Source organism: Acinonyx jubatus, chromosome E1 (genome assembly GCF_027475565.1).
Source record: "Acinonyx jubatus isolate Ajub_Pintada_27869175 chromosome E1, VMU_Ajub_asm_v1.0, whole genome shotgun sequence".
NCBI classification, from domain to species: domain Eukaryota; kingdom Metazoa; phylum Chordata; class Mammalia; order Carnivora; family Felidae; genus Acinonyx; species Acinonyx jubatus.
The window spans coordinates 40,644,894-40,663,392 of NC_069397.1; the positions used below are offsets into that span (position 1 = coordinate 40,644,894).

The window sequence follows — 18,499 nt, forward strand, 5'->3', positions numbered from 1 at the left end:
TCTTAGAGGTTTTAGGGCAATGTGTCCCTGCCAAGGAGTCTGGACCCTATGCTCAAGTGCCTGCAGCTACATGACAGAAACACCCTGGAGAGGACCACTGTATTTCCAGAGAGTCAGTTTTGCGAGACAGGCTTTGAGAATTGAACTCCAATCTGCATCTTTTTGGAGCCCAACAAGTGAGTCCACCTCCTCTTCTAGAAATCAGCTCTTCCAATATTGGAAGACAGCTGTCTTGTTCCCTTAAGTCTTTCCGTTCCTTCACCTGTTCTTCAAATGACACTGCTTTAAATTTCTTTCCCCCATCCTCATCATCTACCTCTGGGTAAACACTCTAGTCTGTCAGTGACCAGCTTCAAAAGGAAGTATGGTGCTCAAAGCAGAGCACACACCTTCCAGGCAGCCCCTCCAGCAGAGAATGCGGTGGGGGGGTCAGGATCTTCACTTCGCTTGTTCTGGACACTAGGCTTCTATTAATAAGGCCCAATTTCAAATGAGCTTTTTCAGCAGCCCTGAAATGTTTACTTAGATTTAGTTCAAAGCCTGAGGTCTCCGTTATCACAAAAGCCATAATTAAGACTGGAAGAGGGGAAGGTGTAGGACAAATGAATTTCCCCTTCTCTTTTTCCTGTTTCCTATGCTAGGCTACCTCAGAACTGACAGTGGACTTGGATCCTGAAAAACTCCCAACCACACTCAAACTGGGTGTGCGGAGTAGAGGTAGGAGACAGAGTGGACAGGGAGCTAGCGTTTCCAACTGCCTGGATTTTGAGCGCAGGCTCACTTCATTCTCCTCTTTGCCCCATTTGTTCCTCCAGGACTTGGGCTGTGCTTTATCAGAAAGCCCTTCACACAGTGTGGTCCAGGCAGAGTGGACTAGAAGTGGTTCATCGTTTGGGCTCCTGATTCTCCAAATCTTAACCCAAACAAAAGGGGGCCAGGAAGTAGCAAAACTTTTATTTTTCTCTCATAAATAATTGGCTGACTACTGGAAGACTGCCAGCCATGCTATGCTGAACAAATATTCCCATTTCTTCATGTGGTTTTATGCAACATGCTCTGGAAAGGCTCTTGGTATACCTGTTTTCATAATGACATGCGTAGTCTCTTCAGAAATTACATTAGTTAAGGTGATTTGGTGTCTTCTGGCAAACTTCTGCACAAGCACCTGAAATCAAATCAAATATTACATCATAATAAATTACCTCATGTACAGAGCTCAGACTATTAGTTACCCTAGCTTTGAGTCTTCATTTTCCTCACAAAAGGTATATCCCTTTTATTCTAACATGCCTGAAGTCCCAAAATAAATAGCAATTTAATAAAAATTATGTATAAATCAGAGGGAAAAATTCTAAAATAGTCTGTGCTAGTAGCCATGGAAATACAACCCAGGATTCAAAATAATAATTTTTCCCTTTAATAGCAGCTATCATTTGATACCCTAAGACAGTTTCTTTGCAGAGCGATACGCTACTATAATTTAGATTTATCAGCCTACACTTCGTAAGCCAAGAGGTAACCAGCCTGTTCAGAAAGTTACGCTACAGATATGCGGCTTAAAAACCTGATTCAACCCTCTGATAGTTACAAAACATTCAAGGCAAGATGCTTCTAAAGGTCAGTGTAAAAACCATCAATTTCTCTTAAGGATAAGGATTGGAAGAGATTCATATGCTTCCCGAAAGAAAGCTAAAGCCTTCTAGCTATTATCTATCAACCAAATAAAAATCAATAGGCAGTAAAAGGAATTAACCAGATCCGTTATGGACACGGTTGACACAATCAGTAGCTAATGTGTAGTAAACCACTTTGTTTACCAAGGGCCATCATTTACAAGCCATCGCCATCCATGTCAATATTTATGTGCTGCACAACCCTGCAACGGAGATCAGGCCATCTTTCTTTCAAGCTGCCTCACTCCATACTGCCACAGGGCACTGAAAAAGGGAGGCTAGAGAAGCTAATGACATCCTCCCCCTTTTGCCACTGCCCTCTGCCAGGATCATTAGCAATTCTGAACTGATTAATTGTTGAAATCCCAGCCTTGAAACAGTGTTTAGTTAGAAGAGCAACTGCTGAAAAGATCATCTTAATATGGGCTCCAGAATTAATCATGTGTACTACAGTCAGCAGCTTTCATAATAAATTTACCACACTTCAGCAAGTCTGAATAGAGCTGAAAAGTTTTCTTCTTTGCTTGTTTGAAGACAAGACGTACCCGAGTCCCTTACAGTCTAATGTGCAGCTCCGAATTGTCCATGGCAAGAAAAGATTAGATCATTTTAGCCTTCTCTGAAAAGCTGAACTGACAAAACAAGGGAGGATGGAATGCTAATTTTCAATGAATAATGGGAATTCTAGATGCATAAGCAAATGATCAAGAACAATATAAACAGGCACAGGTATGAATTTTCAGGGCAAATAGCTGATCTGGGCACGTGCTTGTGAGATCGGAACCCTAGCATTATTGATGAGAATTTATTCGTCGTATCTACTAGGGCAGACACAGCTTATTTTACCTTTTGGTGGTGAGATACATTTGGCCACACAGAATATTATGCTGAGCCACTACCAATAGAGAAGTTAGGATGAGAAATGGTTCTTAGCCCAGGAAGGATATAGTAAGAAAGATACTTAAGAATGACTCAGTCGTTTCTCAGTATACAATAAATGGCACCCACATTGCATCCATCTGATATGCTGGTGTGTTATCTTATGATTTTAAAGAAATATTCACTCAATTTTTTTTTCACTCAATTATTTTATTATGAAAGGATACCAAAGGTGATTAACTACAAGAAGGTCAATGTCCTAGGATGTCTGAAATCTATACTCAGCCCAAGGAGCAACAAGATTTCAGTGGTATTTTAATAGGTATTTTTCTACAATGTAAAACAATTCCTATTTGTAGCACCATGAGCCCAAGGACATGTCAAATTAGAGGGAAGGGTGCTACAGGGTAGAAACGACAGAGCAGGCTATTGAATAATTGTTACAAGCCAAGATAGAGACAAACCCTGGAGAAAAGCCACTATCTGGCAGTTTGCTTGGAACCACTTTGGATTTAGTTCATTATGCTCATAAGTTCACTCAGATGTAAACCAAGGTGTTTCCTCTGGGGAATAAAACTATACTATACAGGGGCGCCTGGGTGGTTCAGTCGGCTAAGCGACCGACCCTTGGTTTCCACTCAGGTCATGATCTCACGGTTCGTGAGTTCAAGCCTCACATTAGGCTCTGTGCTGACAGTGTGGAGCCTGCTTAGGGTTCTCTTTCTCCCTCTCTCTCTGTCCTTCCCCTGCTCGCTCTGTCTCTCAAAATAATAAACTTCAAAAACAATTTTTTAAAAACCCCACTATACTATACCTACTTGCTTTTTTAGATAAAAAAAATTAAAATTAAAAAGTTCTATGTTATATCCCAAACTACAACATGCTGCTAATATTAATGATTATTTACTTAAGTAAATATACACAAAATAATCTATGTTATAGCTTTATCTAGGTCCAATGATCAGAAATCAGTAATGGAAATTAAATTACATCGAATTATTCTTGGTACCTAGATTTTTCCTCATAGGTTATTCACTGCTAGTACCTATTTAAAACTATTTGTACTACATTAAGAAGTCTCAGTTGTTAGGGAGATACATATGGATACACTCACCAATTCTTTTGGAGTCAAGCCTGATGCCACCATAGATATTCTTTTGTTGACTCTTTTTGTTGAAGACATCATTTCTGGTTTCTCCTTGCCCTCAATGTCTTCCCTCTTATTATACCCAGCAGTATTAGTAATATGAACAGCAGTTGTACTCTTGGCTGATTCTTCAACTTGAAATTGGGGTAATTTCAAGGCAGAGGTTGAAGTTGGCATGCTGCTAACATGAACCGGTTCTGGGGCTCTGTCCACAGAGAGATCAGACTCAGGGTCATCAGAGAAGAGGCTGATTCCAGATTCAAAGTAAGGGGTTCCCTCTGAAAGGCATGAGGAAAGAAGTTTAACCCACACGACAATGAATTTGAATTATAAATAGTATTCATCATAATTCATTATTTTAAAAATGAAAGTTTAAGTCAACAGACTAAAGAAATATAACAGCATTTCATTGCCAATGACGGGAATACAAGTAATTTTAAATATTCCTTTCGAATTTTTATTACCTACATTCTCCAAGTGTTTAACAATGAACATAAAGAACATATAGTACTTTTGTAAGGGAGGAGAATAATTTTGAAAAAAGAAACTAATACTTGATTTTTGTTTCTTTATCCACAACATCATTGTCTTCTTGACTTAATAAATCATCAGATACTCTTACCAAATTAAAAACAGGAGACCGTTCCTGAAACATTTCAGAAAATGTCACTCCATAAGGAAGTAAGCATAGCTACATAGAATTCATGAGATTCCTAAAATGACCTTAATGAACATGGCCAAATACTACATTTAGGTACCAAAGTGTACCTTTCATGATAATGTGTTTTTGAGGACTATTTAAAACTTTCTTTACTGATTAAAAAACTTTGATTTATAAGCCATAAAACACACCATTCAGTTATAGTGATTTATAAGGCATAAAGTACCTAGTCATTTATATTCATTAACTCATAAAATAAGAGCTTACTTTGTGGAGATTTGACTCATTTTTCAAAAAAGGGCAGGCCGAAAACTTTATCCTAGGGCCCTAGAATTCTTTTTTTACCTTTTTTTTTCTTTTTCTTTTTTTTCTTTTTTTTAAAGTAATCTCTGTGTCCACCATATCTGAGTTCCGGGTTGAACTCACAACCCTGAGATCAAGAGTCACATGCTCTACTGACTGAGCCAGCCAGGTACCCTAGGACCCTAGAATTCTTATTTAACAGTTGAAATAAAATATTTACAGTACACAAGACTCTCCCATTCTCAAAACTGTTAGAGCTAAACCAATACAGATATATTAACAGCTGCAATAATTTTCATGTAAATTCAGATTAACATTGAAGCAATTTTTCTAAAATGGGTTTAAGTATAACAGAAGCCCTCATGATAGGCTACACATGCTAGACATCTGAAAAGTTGATTAACTGAAATATCTTTAGGTCAGATTCAGAGTAAAACAGAAGTGTGCTCGCTTCGGCAGCACATATACAGAGTAAAACAGAAGTGTTTTCTCCACTAGAACAGATAAAATATTACCCAGATCTTGTCTTGGCAAATAAGACTGCTCCATGAAATCTCGGGGCTCTGACTTAGTCAGTTGTAGCTCTTCCCCATCGACAGCCTTAATTAGCTCCTTCTGAGACAGGCAGTTTGTGCTCTGAAGACTGCTTGAGTGGCTGCGCACACACTGCCTAGTATCTAACAGCCGGGATTGAGAAGGAGAAGACCTAGAAGAAGGATGAAAGGAGAAAGGCGCCAGCACAGCTTATGAAAGGGCTCATCATACTTCCGGGGCAGCAAAAGCACAAGTCGAACAGCTTACTGCCAGAGAGACGGGGAATGACTAGTGAAAAAGAACCCGAGTGACTGCCCAGAAGTCTGGATCCACGATGCCTGCCAACATGTCAGGGCTGACAGACAACATCTCCTCTTAGGGTCTGGGCCAAGGCAGTATATCTCTCAGCTGTTTAAAAGCATGTCAGCAAATTTCTGTGTCCCTCGCTCAAATTCTATCCACTATTCCATGTGAGTCCAAATGGATGTTTCAGAGTCAATCAGATCTCTCACAAAAATACAAAGCTGATTAATTTTGACATTTCTACACTCATTCTTTCTACCCAGTTTTAGCAGAATTCATAGAATCATCCCTACCTCCTGCCTTTTCAATGTCCAAAGCCATTCTAAAACCAAAGCCAGCTATAAAGTATTGTCAGAAGAGTATATGCACTCAGTGGTTTATTTCTCTGCTCTTTCAGGTGTTTAGGACTTTGCAGAATAAGATACTTATCAACAGATTTAAAGGACACTTAACAGATTTGAAGAATTAATACTCAAATGCATCATTTATACTTGTCTTTAAATAATAAACAATGGTTAATAATTAAAATAATCATAAAATTATTATAATTATAATGGGTTATATAATTAAAATAATATAATCGATTATGACATAATATAATAATATAAATTAACAATGAACATACATTAAATAATTGTCAATTAAATAATTATTGGGTGGGGTTTACTACAAGTCAGGCAATAAAACTAGGCCCTGTGGATTAAAGATGAGCAAAACCTGAGTTGTAAAGGGAGGATGCTCAATCAATGTCTAGGTTCTTTAATAGAAGACTCTGGAGGGTACACTGGGGAAGAGGGGAAGGAGGTATAGAAATATTTAGTCTAAAATATATATATTTTTAAGTCTACTTATTTATTTTTGAGAAAGAGAGCATGAGCAGGAGAGGGACGGAGAGAGAGGGACAGATTATCCCAAGCAGGCTCCATGCTATCAGCACGGAGCCTTATACAGGGCTTGAACTCATGAACTGTGAGATCATGACCTGAACTGAAATCAAGAGTTAGACACTTAACCAACCAAGACACCCAAGTGCCCCTTAGTCTAAATATTAAATGGATGGTTAGCTCAATTGATTAAATGTGGCAATGAGGTCATTACCTCTAAACATGAGTTAGTGCCTATAGAGGCCAGACCTTTGTCTCCTCTGTAAAAGCCACAATGTAAGTCTCCCAGCCTCAAAAATATATCCTCAGTTCAAGAGGCTTGAAAGATAGTATTAGATTATTGACAGTTATCACTATTTTCAGAAAGATAAATAAAAAATAAAAATATATGTATACACAGTAGGAACCCAATAAATATGATTCCTGGGGTACTTTGGTGGTGAAGCTGGTTAACCATCTGACTTCAGCTCAGGTCACGATCTCACGGTTTATGAGTTCGAACCCTGTGTTGGGCTCTCTGCTGACAGTGCAGAGCCTACTTTGGATCCTCTATCTCCTTCTCTCCTACTGTCTCACTCACACACTCTCTCTCTCAAAAATAAACATTAAAAAAATATATGATTTCTTTTCCTTCCTAGAGTGGTGAGGTGCAGGACTCTAATGGGTCTGAGATTCTGTCCTGAACTATCAAGTAGGAACAACAGTCCAAACTTGTCCTTCTCCCCCTGTAGTATTGTAAAGATCCAACCAGAAGGTAGATAAAGTGCTATACAGTCTTATCTCAATAATGATTTGAACAGACATCCCTTTAAAGATATTCTGAATTTTCCTGGGTAAATCAATAGCTAAACTTTTTCTAGAGAGACAAAAACTTTGATTAGGGCAAGGGCTGCCTTGGAGAAGAATACCATCAGCCCTCAGGCTTGTTTAGCTTTCAGTTCTGAATTTTATTCCGACCTTCAGGAGGGATAGATCGTGCATTTCTTATCTCATAGCTCATGCCTTGTATAGACCCAGAAAACCTACATACAATTAAACAAGAGTGTCCTGGAACAATGAGAGGTCAGAAATGGCTCTTTACAAAAAAAACTAGAGCAGTATGGTGAAAAAACTTAATAAGAGCTCAATATAAGTAAAGATGTTACTTAGAAACCACAAACTGACATTTATTACTGCTTACCTTCTCATTCCCGGTTCTTTAGTTTTACTGGTGGAACTATCCAGAGATACTTGAAATTTGTCAGCAGAGAGGCTTTCGGGATTCTGGCTTATAAGGCAGTCACTACTTTTCTCTGAAGTTAATACTGCTTTAAATGGAATGAGAAAACAAAGAAATCTACTTTACTGCTCTGTCTTAAGGGTGATAATTCAGGTGAGGATATCAATTCTTTCAAAAGCAGCAATCTGTAACAGTCAAATTAGTTTTAAAACAAGTGTATCAGACAGAATTTTATAAACATAAGTGATGAAACAAAATGACTAAAAAATAGTAATGACAATAAAGGACACACTTCAAGACAGGAGGTAAATGAAGATATCCAGCTGAGACGAGGCTGCAAAAAACATATATTTTTTGGCCCTGGATGATAAGGAAACAAGAATAGGAAATGAATTTTTATCTGTGCAGCAAAATAAATTATTCTGAAATCCCCTCAGATAACAAGGAAGAGAAAGTACTGGAAAGCACAAAGCACATTCGCTACTGGCTCCACATCAAAGACTAGAGGATGGGGGTTTGAGCTTTTTGTATGTATGGGGAATTAAGACGGGAATGGTCAGATGAGAAAGAAAAACCAGGTGACAGTTTGCTCTCCATTTGCAATGACTAACAAAAAAACAAACAAAAAAACCTAATATATACACAAAAACCAAGGTGCTGACTGATAAGGAACCTTGAAGTAATCTATGGAACTAATGATGAAATGGCACCAGAAAGGAAAAAACATACAACAGACCCAAGGCAAAGTTCTGGCATGTTAGTGAATTTTTTTTATTTATTAATTCCTCCAAATGTATTCTTGTAGCACTGCTTTCTAGGAAATGCCTTAAAGGCAGAAATCTTTAAAAAGCAAAAGCAAATACTTAAAATTACAAATGTCTTCTACCCACTAAAAAGTCACTGACAATTGTAATTTATTTTGAGCCTTTATTAGAAAAGCTACAATGCATAATCAAGGCAGAAAAACTTAAGCAAAAGGCTGTATTAATTAACCTGTGTTTTAAGTCACTGGGTAGCCTGGAGGGAAATCTAATCCTCAAATGTACTATTTATAGTTTCCTTCATGTGCATCTTTTCTGGACCTGTACATTTCTAGGAACCCAAGAACTCCCAACTGCTGAAAGGAAGCAGAGTCTGACCATGAACCAGCAGGTTTTTCTTCCAACTGTGTATGTAAACCTTTTTAATTCAGGTATCATTCCCTCCCAAGTCCAGGGTGATAATTGAGAAAAGGTAGTGTGTGGTTTCAAAAAAAGTGAAAGGGTACAGAGCAGGGTGGGGGAGCTTCAGACACAAACAGAGATGTTAAAGTCATTCCACTGCCTGAACGTTTGGCATATGAGTTGCTCTTCTCAATACAATATGGCTCAAGCTACAAAGAAATGAAGCTAACCTGAGTTAGGATTCAATAACTCAACAGTACATAAAAAACACGGGGCAAAACTCTTCTGCTCTTCTTCCTTTATCCGTATTTCATAAACACAGGATCCAGAGCCCAAGTCCTGGAATAGTCCCTCTTAAATCACCCCCTCCTCTGGGGGGTCTTAACATGTTATATTCTTCATGGCTAGGGAATATGGGCTAGACCAAACATTGAATAAACTTATTGACTATTATGTGCTAAGCATTATGCAAAGTATTGGGAGGGGAAATCAAAGGAAAAGACATTGGGGAGAAAGGAAAGATATTAAGAAATGATAAACTACAAAATACAGAACCTACAATGAAATTCAGTTTTAAAAAGTACATAACCCATCCATGCCAACTGATTCAGAATTTCTGGGGGAGGGACCTAAGAATTTTGAACAAGTGCTTCCGGAAATGAACGTACTGCCAGACGGAAAAGCTCAGGTATGTCTGAAAATCACTTCCGCTATAACAGGTTATAATCTTACAAATGCTAATGTTTGCTTTATGAATGACAGGTAATTGGGGAAAAAAAAGTACCTGATAGGAAATAGCTTTACTTGTAGAGGAAAAGTACACATAATTTATAATGGGTAAGGATACACATTTGCACAAAAATATGCAGACTTGGGAATGACCCCTAGATAAACCATAGGGCAGATCTGTGCTGAGGGCAGGACATTTGATGTAAAGATCCTACAAAAGGAGCTTTCTTCATCTTTAAGGATATTGGATCTTAAAAATAAAAACTGATGAAATCCAAATAAGTCTAGAGTTCCATTTGTTACTAGCAATGTACCAATGTTGGTTTCTTAGATCTGATAAAAGCACCATATAATGTAGGATGACAACATTAAGGGAAACAGAAACTAGATAAGGGGCAGAATTCCTGCAGGAACTCTCTGTACTATCATTGCTATTTTTCTGTAAGCCTAAAACTATTAAAAAATAAAAAGTCTATTAAAAAAGATGTCAGTACAGCTAAAGGTAAACAAAATACCTTTCCCAGGATCAAGAAGCTCGCTTGAATTTCAGTTCACCTCACACCAATTTAAGAAAGGAAAAGGCACAAAACTTGAATTGATATTAAGTTGATACTCATACTCTTTCAGAAATAAAGCCACAAAATTCCAGAAATCATATCCAGAAATCTCCTTTCAGTAAGTCTGGGGTGTGTTTCAGGGTTTTAATCATGCAAATTAAAACATTTACGGAGTGTCTACTATGTTCTAAGAGTTCTCTGCCCTGTGGAATCTACACTCTAGTGGGAGGTGAGGAAGAACCCTACACAGTAAGCAAAACAAATTGTGTATAATTAAAAGCTAATAAGGTTATGAAAAAATAACAGTACAACAGGGGAAAGTGGAGCTGGAAATGTCAGAGAGGTAAAAGTTACAATAAAAAATATGGTGGTTTATGGTAGATCTTACTGAGCATTGCTCAGTAATTTAAGATCAAATAAGTAGCATTTGAGCAATTCGTACAACATATTCTAGTTATGCCAAAGAGATCATGGAGGACACTCTCTGTGGAGCTGGGAGAAAGGACTTTTTTCTTTTTCTTTTCTTAGTAATCTCTACATCCAATATGGGGCTTGAAATCCGAACTCTGAGATCAAGAGTTGCATGCTCTGCTGACTGAGCCAGCAAGGTGCCCAAGGAATTTTTTCTTTTAAGCCAGGAAATTTTCTTTAAACTCTTTAAAAAAATTAATTGAAAGAGAAAGAGAGAGAGAGAGAGAGAGAGAGAGAGAGAGAGAGAGAGAGAGAGAGAATCTCAAGCAGGCTCCACACTGAGCACAGAGCCCAGTGTTGGGCCCGACCCCACAACCATGAGGCCATGACTTGAGCCAAAAGCAAGAGTTGGATGCTCAACAGACTGAGTCACCCAGGTGTCCCAAGCCAGGAAATTTTCATAAGCCTCTCCTCCATCCTATCCTCCCAACATTTACCCATCCACCTGATTAAGCGCCTGACTTTGGCTCAGGTCACGATGTCATGGTGTGTGAGTTCAAGTCCCACATGGGGCTCTGCTGTCAGTGCAGAGCCTCCTTCAGATCCTCTGTCTGTCTCTCTCAAAAATAAATATTTTTTAAAAAAGGTTTTCAAATCCATAGTAAACTAGAATGTATAAAAATATAGCATTTATGAAATTTTAAAATGAAAGAAAGCAAGCCACAAGAAACATGTCATCTGCAGATCTTCAGGAAAAAATAATGCACAACCCCACCTCCTGTCAAAGAGGAGACAGTAGATTTACACACATATTCAAAGCCAGACAATAACATTTTCTGCATTGTGCATTAACATGGAAAGTCTAGTCTGTTTTTAGACTGAAGATAGTGAAAGCACCCCCAAAGAAGAGAACCGTGCTGGGGACGAGACTTTGGGCTTCGTTATCTGGGAGATGAACTAAATGAAGGTACAGTTACAAAGAAAGCATTTAAGGAAATACATTTTGAACCACTGCCATAGCAACAGAGTTCCCAGCTTCTCATGCATGAGCTACTGTTTCTCCCTGAACATGAACATACTGCAAGGCGCATTCTGGGATCAGAGCCATAGTATTCTGGAGAATTAAGACTTGATTTCCTAGAAAGATGAAAAGGAAGGCCCTAAGGCCCCCAGCCAGACTGGGGAAGGAAGCGACAAAGAAGGGATCTGCACACTAAATTAGCTGGGTGGGTATCATGGAGACAGTGGGGAAGACCAGTTTGGGAGGGCTCACCACACCTGCCAGTCCTGAAGCAGCAACACCCTCTGTGGCACCCGTGCCTGCGCATAGCCTCTCATCTCTGTGTCTGCAGATCTGCCCCTATTTAAAACCTGCCCGATGTGCTGTCTTCCACAAGGCTCTCTCCAATCAAAAACTCAAATTTTCATCTCACTTTCCTTCATTTACACATTATTCCTCAGCTCTGTGCTCACTTCTTACAGGAAGTCAGCTCTGATCAATCCCAACCTGCTTTGTTATTCTAAATGCCATCTCTCAGAGGTCTTGTGGTCTTGTTGATCACTAGAACACTGTTAAGTTCTGACTCTCCTGGACTCTCCCACATAACTAGGCTTTCTGTGGATCATGGTGCAATTCCTGACACCTAGGACATCTGTCTCTCAAAATTGGAAAGCACATTAAATAGGGCTTTGGGATCTGACACCACTGTTATACGGGATGAGTCTTGTTTTTCTTGTTTTCTAGAATGATGGAGTTTCCTATTTCCAATCTCCCCCAACTCACTCAGCTTCCTATGGGCTCCTCATAGCTTCTCCTCATTGTGGGTACTCAGACAGTGACACTTCATGACTGTCCTGGTTACCTTGTAAGGCAAATTAGTTGTGAGCAGGGACTAGAACCAAGGCTCAAAATAAAATTACCCATGGAGTGACTCAGCAAACCTATGCTGAGCAAAGAACATAAAATGTTGGAGTTAGGCCCACACTTTGGGAGGGGAAAAACTTTGCTTTGGCCAATATTACAAACCTTTCTCTGATGTGTTTTGTTCCGGATTGAACAGGTCCTCAGGGGCATAAGAATCTGTTATGAGGGCAGGGGAGCTGTTAGAAGGCTGGCTCTCATGCTGTTCTAACACGGCTTCCAGTTCAGCCATTTCCTGCTGGAGCTTGATCAGGTTGTCTTGCATGGTATCCCTCTGCTACAAACATTAAGAAATGACACCAAGAAAGTCACACTCTTTTAGCAACTTGCCAGACAGCAGGAATATGTCACACCAATTAATTTTAGCATGGAAACCGAAACCATCTTGAATGGAATTATGAGTTCTGGTTGAACACCTTTTCATCCAACCATATTCCTGCAATTAAGGCCCATGAAGTTATTTCAGAATGATGTCAGAGCAGGGAAAAAATGCCTCAAACTCTCCCAAACAGACTTGTTTTATTGTGATGCCCTTCCAACGTTGGTTATTTTCTCTTAAAGCTAGGGAACAAATGGGGCGCCTGGGTGGCTCAGTCAGTTGAGCGGCCGACTTGGGCTCAGGTCATGATCTCACAGTTTGTGAGTTCGAGCCCCATGTCGGGCTCTGTGCTGACAGCTCAGAGCCTGGAGCCTGCTTCGGATTCTGTCTCCGTCTCTCTCTGCCCCTCCCCAACTCATGCTCTGTCTCAGAAATAAACAAACATCAAAAATAAATAAATAAATAAAGCTAGGGAGCAAAAAACCAAAATATTCAAGTGCTTTCAATATTTAAAATTAGCAAGATTCTGTAACATTTTACCCAGGCCATGTTTCACAGACTTGGTGCTGTGGGACTTACAAGAGATTTGAGTTAGTCCATATAATAATGTCTGCCTTCTGGCTTATGAGGACTCTTCCTTTTCTGGGATTCTTTGAACATTTAGTTTCCAAAAGAGCGAGCAAAGAGTTAATTCACTGGTTTATCTATTCATTCAACAACCATTTGCTGACCATTATATGCAAGGCACTGTTCTAGGAGCTTACAGCCCTCGTGGTGTTGCCATTCTGGATCCAGAGAGGGTACCAAGAGATCACAACAGACAAGGACCCGCTAGAGGGAAGGATTTAGCAGAAAGAACCTTAGGAAATCCTATAAGGACTGTTACTGTTTTTAATTCAAAATAATGGCTCTTCTTGCTTATGGGACTTCTGATGTTTATTTCTCCATTTTAAGAAGGTATCTGCTAAGTCTTAGGTTTTTTGGTTTTTTTTTTTTTTCCAACGTTTTTTATTTATTTTTGGGACAGAGAGAGACAGAGCATGAACAGGGGAGGGGCAGAGAGAGAGGGAGACACAGAATCGGAAACAGGCTCCAGGCTCCGAGCCATCAGCCCAGAGCCTGATGCGGGGCTCAAACTCACGGACCGTGAGATCGTGACCTGGCTGAAGTCAGACGCTTAACCGACTGCGCCACCCAGGCGCCCCAGTCTTAGGTTTTTGATAAGCAAAGTATTTGGTAAGTAAGGAGCCTTCCAAAAAATACATGTCTTCATTACTATTTGAAGGAACATCTATGGTTGCCAGCAAACCCCAGGGAAACACAGATTGTTTGACCCTCCCTTTCTTCTGATCCTTGAAAATGACTTTGCCCTCTACTAAAAACAAGCCATCTACTTTCTCCTGCTACACTGTGTTCATAGTTTTCAGATGTTTATGACCAGAAAATGTGCTCCCAGCGTCACAAAGGCTTCCGCGGCTGCCCCGAGATGCCTTGCTGCCAAAGTCTGCAGCAGCGCCATTGCCACCACGTGGTGCTTGTGGGTAGTTCTGTCAAACACTGGCCATGGGAACTGCCTCAGTAAATCTGGAATGAAACCACACACAGGTATCTGACAAGCTTCAGAAGCTGTATTAGTCACTTCTGCCATGACGACCACATCTAATTTCTCTGTTGCCATTAAATACATTAGAAAATCAGGAAAAATAGTAATGGGAGAATTGTAATTAGAGAGCTTGCCTTTGGGTTTTCCCAAAGGAATCACTTTATAACCTAAATTCCCTTGTAGGTAATTGCCCAGACACATTTGGGAGACCAAGACCAAATTGGTTACTGAGGGTTTTTTTTTTTTTTTAATTCTAATTTTTAAATGTTTCTGGAATTACCCCTATTCTTCTTTTCTATTCCCAATATGCTACTCTGATCTCTTTTAATACAGCTGCATTACTGTGGAAGTTCTTTAAAACTCATTATTGCCCTCAGGATAAAGCCCAAATTCCTAAGCATAGCATTCAAAAGGCCTTTCACACTCTGATTTTTTATTACTTCCCCAAACCACCCATATGCCCTGTTTTCCAGTTACACAGGACAACTTTGTGCTTTCTGGACATATCGTGCCTCTGTGTCTTTGCCTTGATTGCTGCCTCCCTTTATTATTGATGGAATAATTCTTCCCATCTTTCAAGGCCCAGCTCAGATGGCCCCTTCAGAAGTCCCCACCAAGAATACATCTACTACCAGGAACAGATGATCCCTCACTACTTCACTGGCTAACACACTAGTATACAAAAGTGGAATACTGAACCCTTCTTAAATTTTATTTTATTTTATTTTTTAAATGTTTATTTATTCTTTAGGGAGAGAGAGAGTGCATAAGCACAGGGGAGGGGCAGAGAGAGAGGAAGGCAGAATCCCAAGCAGACTCTGTGCTGACAGCCTCAAACTCACAAACGGTGAGATCATGACCTGAGCCGAAATCAAGAGTTGATGCTTAACCGATTTGAGCCACCCAGGCACCCCAGGACCCTTCTTGATAGGTGGAATCCTTCTTAACCATTTTTGTATTCCTAATGCCTAGCAAGTAGTAAGTACTCAGTAAACGTTTAATGCAGAAATGAACTAATGAATGAGTATAGTTAATCAGTCTTTAATTAAAAAAAAACAAAAAACAAAAAAAACAGGGCACCTAGGTGGCTTAGTCACTTAAGTGTTTGACTTTGGCTCAGGTCATGATCTCACGGTTTGTGGGTTTTGAGCCCTGCATCGGGCTCTGTGCTGACAGCTCAGAGCCTGGAACCTGCTTCAGATTCTGAATCTCCCTCTCTCTCTACCTCTCCCCTGCTTGTGCTCTCTGTCTCTCAAAAATAAATAAAATGTTAAAAAAAATTAAATGGTACCAAATTAGGTTTCTCTATCTCCTATATAGTTCTTCTTAGTTCTGTTAAACAGTTGGAGGGAAAAGATCCTGCTCCCATCATTTTGCCTGTCTGTTACTTTAAATTTCAGTTAGCCGTGAAAACTGACTAGCTCTGTTTTCAGAAGATTCTTGATAAAAACATTTTGCAAAATGAATCTTGAACAAGTAGACACCTCTCTAGGAAGAAGATCGGGAATATGAAAAACAAAGGGGTAGTTTATTGAATGTCAAATCTAATGCACTATAGCTAAGCCCAACAGAATTAGAAGCTGGAACCTACAACCTTAAAACACAAGGGACAAAAAGGTGAAAGGCACTGGTGAAAGTTTGACAGGGCCCCAAAGCCACCTAGGAGTTGCAGAGAAAAGGCCTCCTTAGTCTTTTCATTCATTTTGTCGCCATGGCAATCCTGTAGGGCGGGAAGAATATTGGTGACAACTCAGGTACGAACAGACTGAACAGGCCACTGTCTCAAAGATTTCTTCCTGACTCCAGCAGGTTTCAGTCCTAGAGGGATCTGCTCTGTACAGAAAACGGGCAGAAGACCAGCCCTTTCTTTCTATAGCCCTCACAGCAATGCCAAGAATTAGAAGATTTTAAAACTGGATACCACCTGGTGTTAGCAAAGGTGCAGGGAAGTGAGAACCATCAAGTACCACAAGGGCTGCAAGAGTATGGATTTGTTCAATCTTTCTGAAGAACAATTTAACAATATGTATCAAAGACAAAAAATTTCAGTTGTAGGAATTTATATTAAGGAAATCATTGGGGATGCGGGCAAATCTTTAGCTACTATCAAGATACTACTATAGTGCTGTACATAACAGCAAACTGGGTCTCTTACTTTGAAACCCTCATATTCATTAATAGGCCAAATAAATCACGGCTTACCCAAAGGACAGAATACTATATAGTAATCAAAAACGAGTCATTGAGGGGCACCTGGGTGGCTCAGTTGGTTAAGCCTCTGACTTTGGTTCAGGTCATGATCTCATAGTTCGTGGGTTCAAACCCCACGTCAGGCTCTGTGCTGACAGTTCAGAGCCTGGAGTCTGCTTCGGATTCTGTGCCTCCCTCTCTTTCTGCCCCTCCCCCATCACACTCTATCTCTGTCTCTCTCAAAAACAAATAAACATTAAAAAAAAAAAAGAATCACTGAGGAAAACTGAATGACATCGAAAGAAAAAACATTACAGTGGAGTATTATGTATTTTTTAAATTTTTTAAATATTTTTATTTATTTTTAAGACAGAGAGAGACAGAGCATGAATGGGGATGCGGCAGAGAAGGAGACACAGAATCCGAAGCAGGCTCCAGGCTCTGAGCTGTCAGCACAGAGCCCAACGCGGGGCTCGAACTCACGAACCGTGAGATCATGACCTGAGTTGAAGTCAGACGCCCAACCGACTGAGCCACCTGGGCGCCCCATGGAGTATTATGTATTTTTTAAAGATAAGGAGTACACCTATCTTTGTGCATACACAGGAAAATGGAAGAATATGCATGAATAGTTAATAGTAATTATTCCTGGGTAACCCATAGAATTTAATCTTTTAAATAATTAATGTAAGCATATGGCATAAAATTCAAGGCACGAAAGGACATTCAGAGAATAAGGCTTCCTCCTCCTTCTCCCAGTCTGTTTCCCCACTCCAAGGGCAACTACTATTAGCTGTTCAGTGAAGATGGTGGTGTTAATCTTTATTTATTTATTTATTTATTTATTTATTTATTTATTTATGATGGGTGTTAATCTTTAAATACTGTGATAGAGAGTACTTTTTCGAGGAGACTGTTCTGCCTGTAGTACTGAAACATTCATGTTACCAAATGTTATAGATAGGACAACGCTCCTATCCCCTTCATATGTAACCACAATATTGGTCTTGGCCACGAGATACCGGAAGTAAAATTGTGTTACTTTCTTTTTCAAAGAAAAAAGAGGACTTACAGGCACCAAAGAACAACTAGCAGATTTAAAAAGAAAGAACAAAAAGAAATCTCCACAAAACAACAAAAGGCTAGATCATCTCTAACAGAACGAGAACTCTGTGGGCTCCAATTTGGAAACAAGAACAAACAAACCCCTCTCTTTAATACAGTAGTGTCTTCATAGATATTTTTGCTATAGGGAAAATTGCTTTTTTTAAAAAATATTTTTAAGAAATATTTATTTTCCACAGAGAGAGAGACAGAGAGTGAGTAGGGGAGAGGTAGAGAGAGAGGGAGACACAGAATCTGAAGCAGGCTCCAGGCTCTGAGCTGTCAGCACACAGCCTGACATGGGGCTCAAACTCACGAACTGTGAGATCATAACCTGAACCAAGGTCAGTCACTTAACCGACTGAGCCACCCAGGCGCCCCTAGGGAAAATTGCTTTTGAAGGTTTAGCTTATTCATTAAATTCAGGATGTAGTATTCACAGTCAACCAGATGGGGTGTCTGTGTGTGTGTGTGTGTGTGTGTGTGTGTGTGTGTGTGTGAAATAAAAGGCAGCCTGAGTTCCGTTCAGGTGCTTACCACCTACTCTGAGGAGACAAGGTACCACATACAACTGTTATACCATTAATTCTAAAGCATGATAAAGCAAATGTCAGAACGTGGGGTGCCTGGGTGCATGCTACTGAACACAGAGGACACAACACACACACATCCACATAGGCTTTTTACCTGAGTGGTTAAAATATCACTCTGAGAGGACACCCCTGAACAGTCTTCAGAGAGGCTTGTTTCGCTCTCGTACCCAGATGCCGCTTCACCTTAAATGATGATAAAAATAGCTTCAGATGTGAAAACAGCACATACTGCAACTCGTATCCTTCTCTTCCCATTGGTGGGACAATTTTCACTTTCATGTCATGCAAAATGATTACATTCCTTGT

The 18,499-nt window shown here is 39.7% G+C and overlaps 1 protein-coding gene across 12 annotated transcripts in view; it reads right to left on the minus strand.

The window, feature by feature from the left end:
* BRCA1 (BRCA1 DNA repair associated) overlaps positions 1-18,499 on the minus strand; it is a 59,045-nt gene that overhangs the window by 12,789 nt on the left and 27,757 nt on the right. For 8 of the 12 annotated variants that reach the window (XM_027048941.2, XM_027048937.2, XM_053212519.1 and 5 more), the window contains exons 11-16: positions 18,288-18,376; positions 12,490-12,661; positions 7,565-7,691; positions 5,179-5,369; positions 3,667-3,977; positions 1,078-1,165 (exon numbers count right to left, since the gene is read on the minus strand). In XM_027048941.2, the coding sequence (XP_026904742.1) occupies positions 1,078-1,165; positions 3,667-3,977; positions 5,179-5,369; positions 7,565-7,691; positions 12,490-12,661; positions 18,288-18,376 (978 nt within the window). The remainder of the gene's footprint in view (positions 1-1,077; positions 1,166-3,666; positions 3,978-5,178; positions 5,370-7,564; positions 7,692-12,489; positions 12,662-18,287; positions 18,377-18,499) is intronic. The other 4 variants (XM_053212520.1, XM_053212521.1, XM_053212524.1 and 1 more) reach the window with 1 other exon arrangement.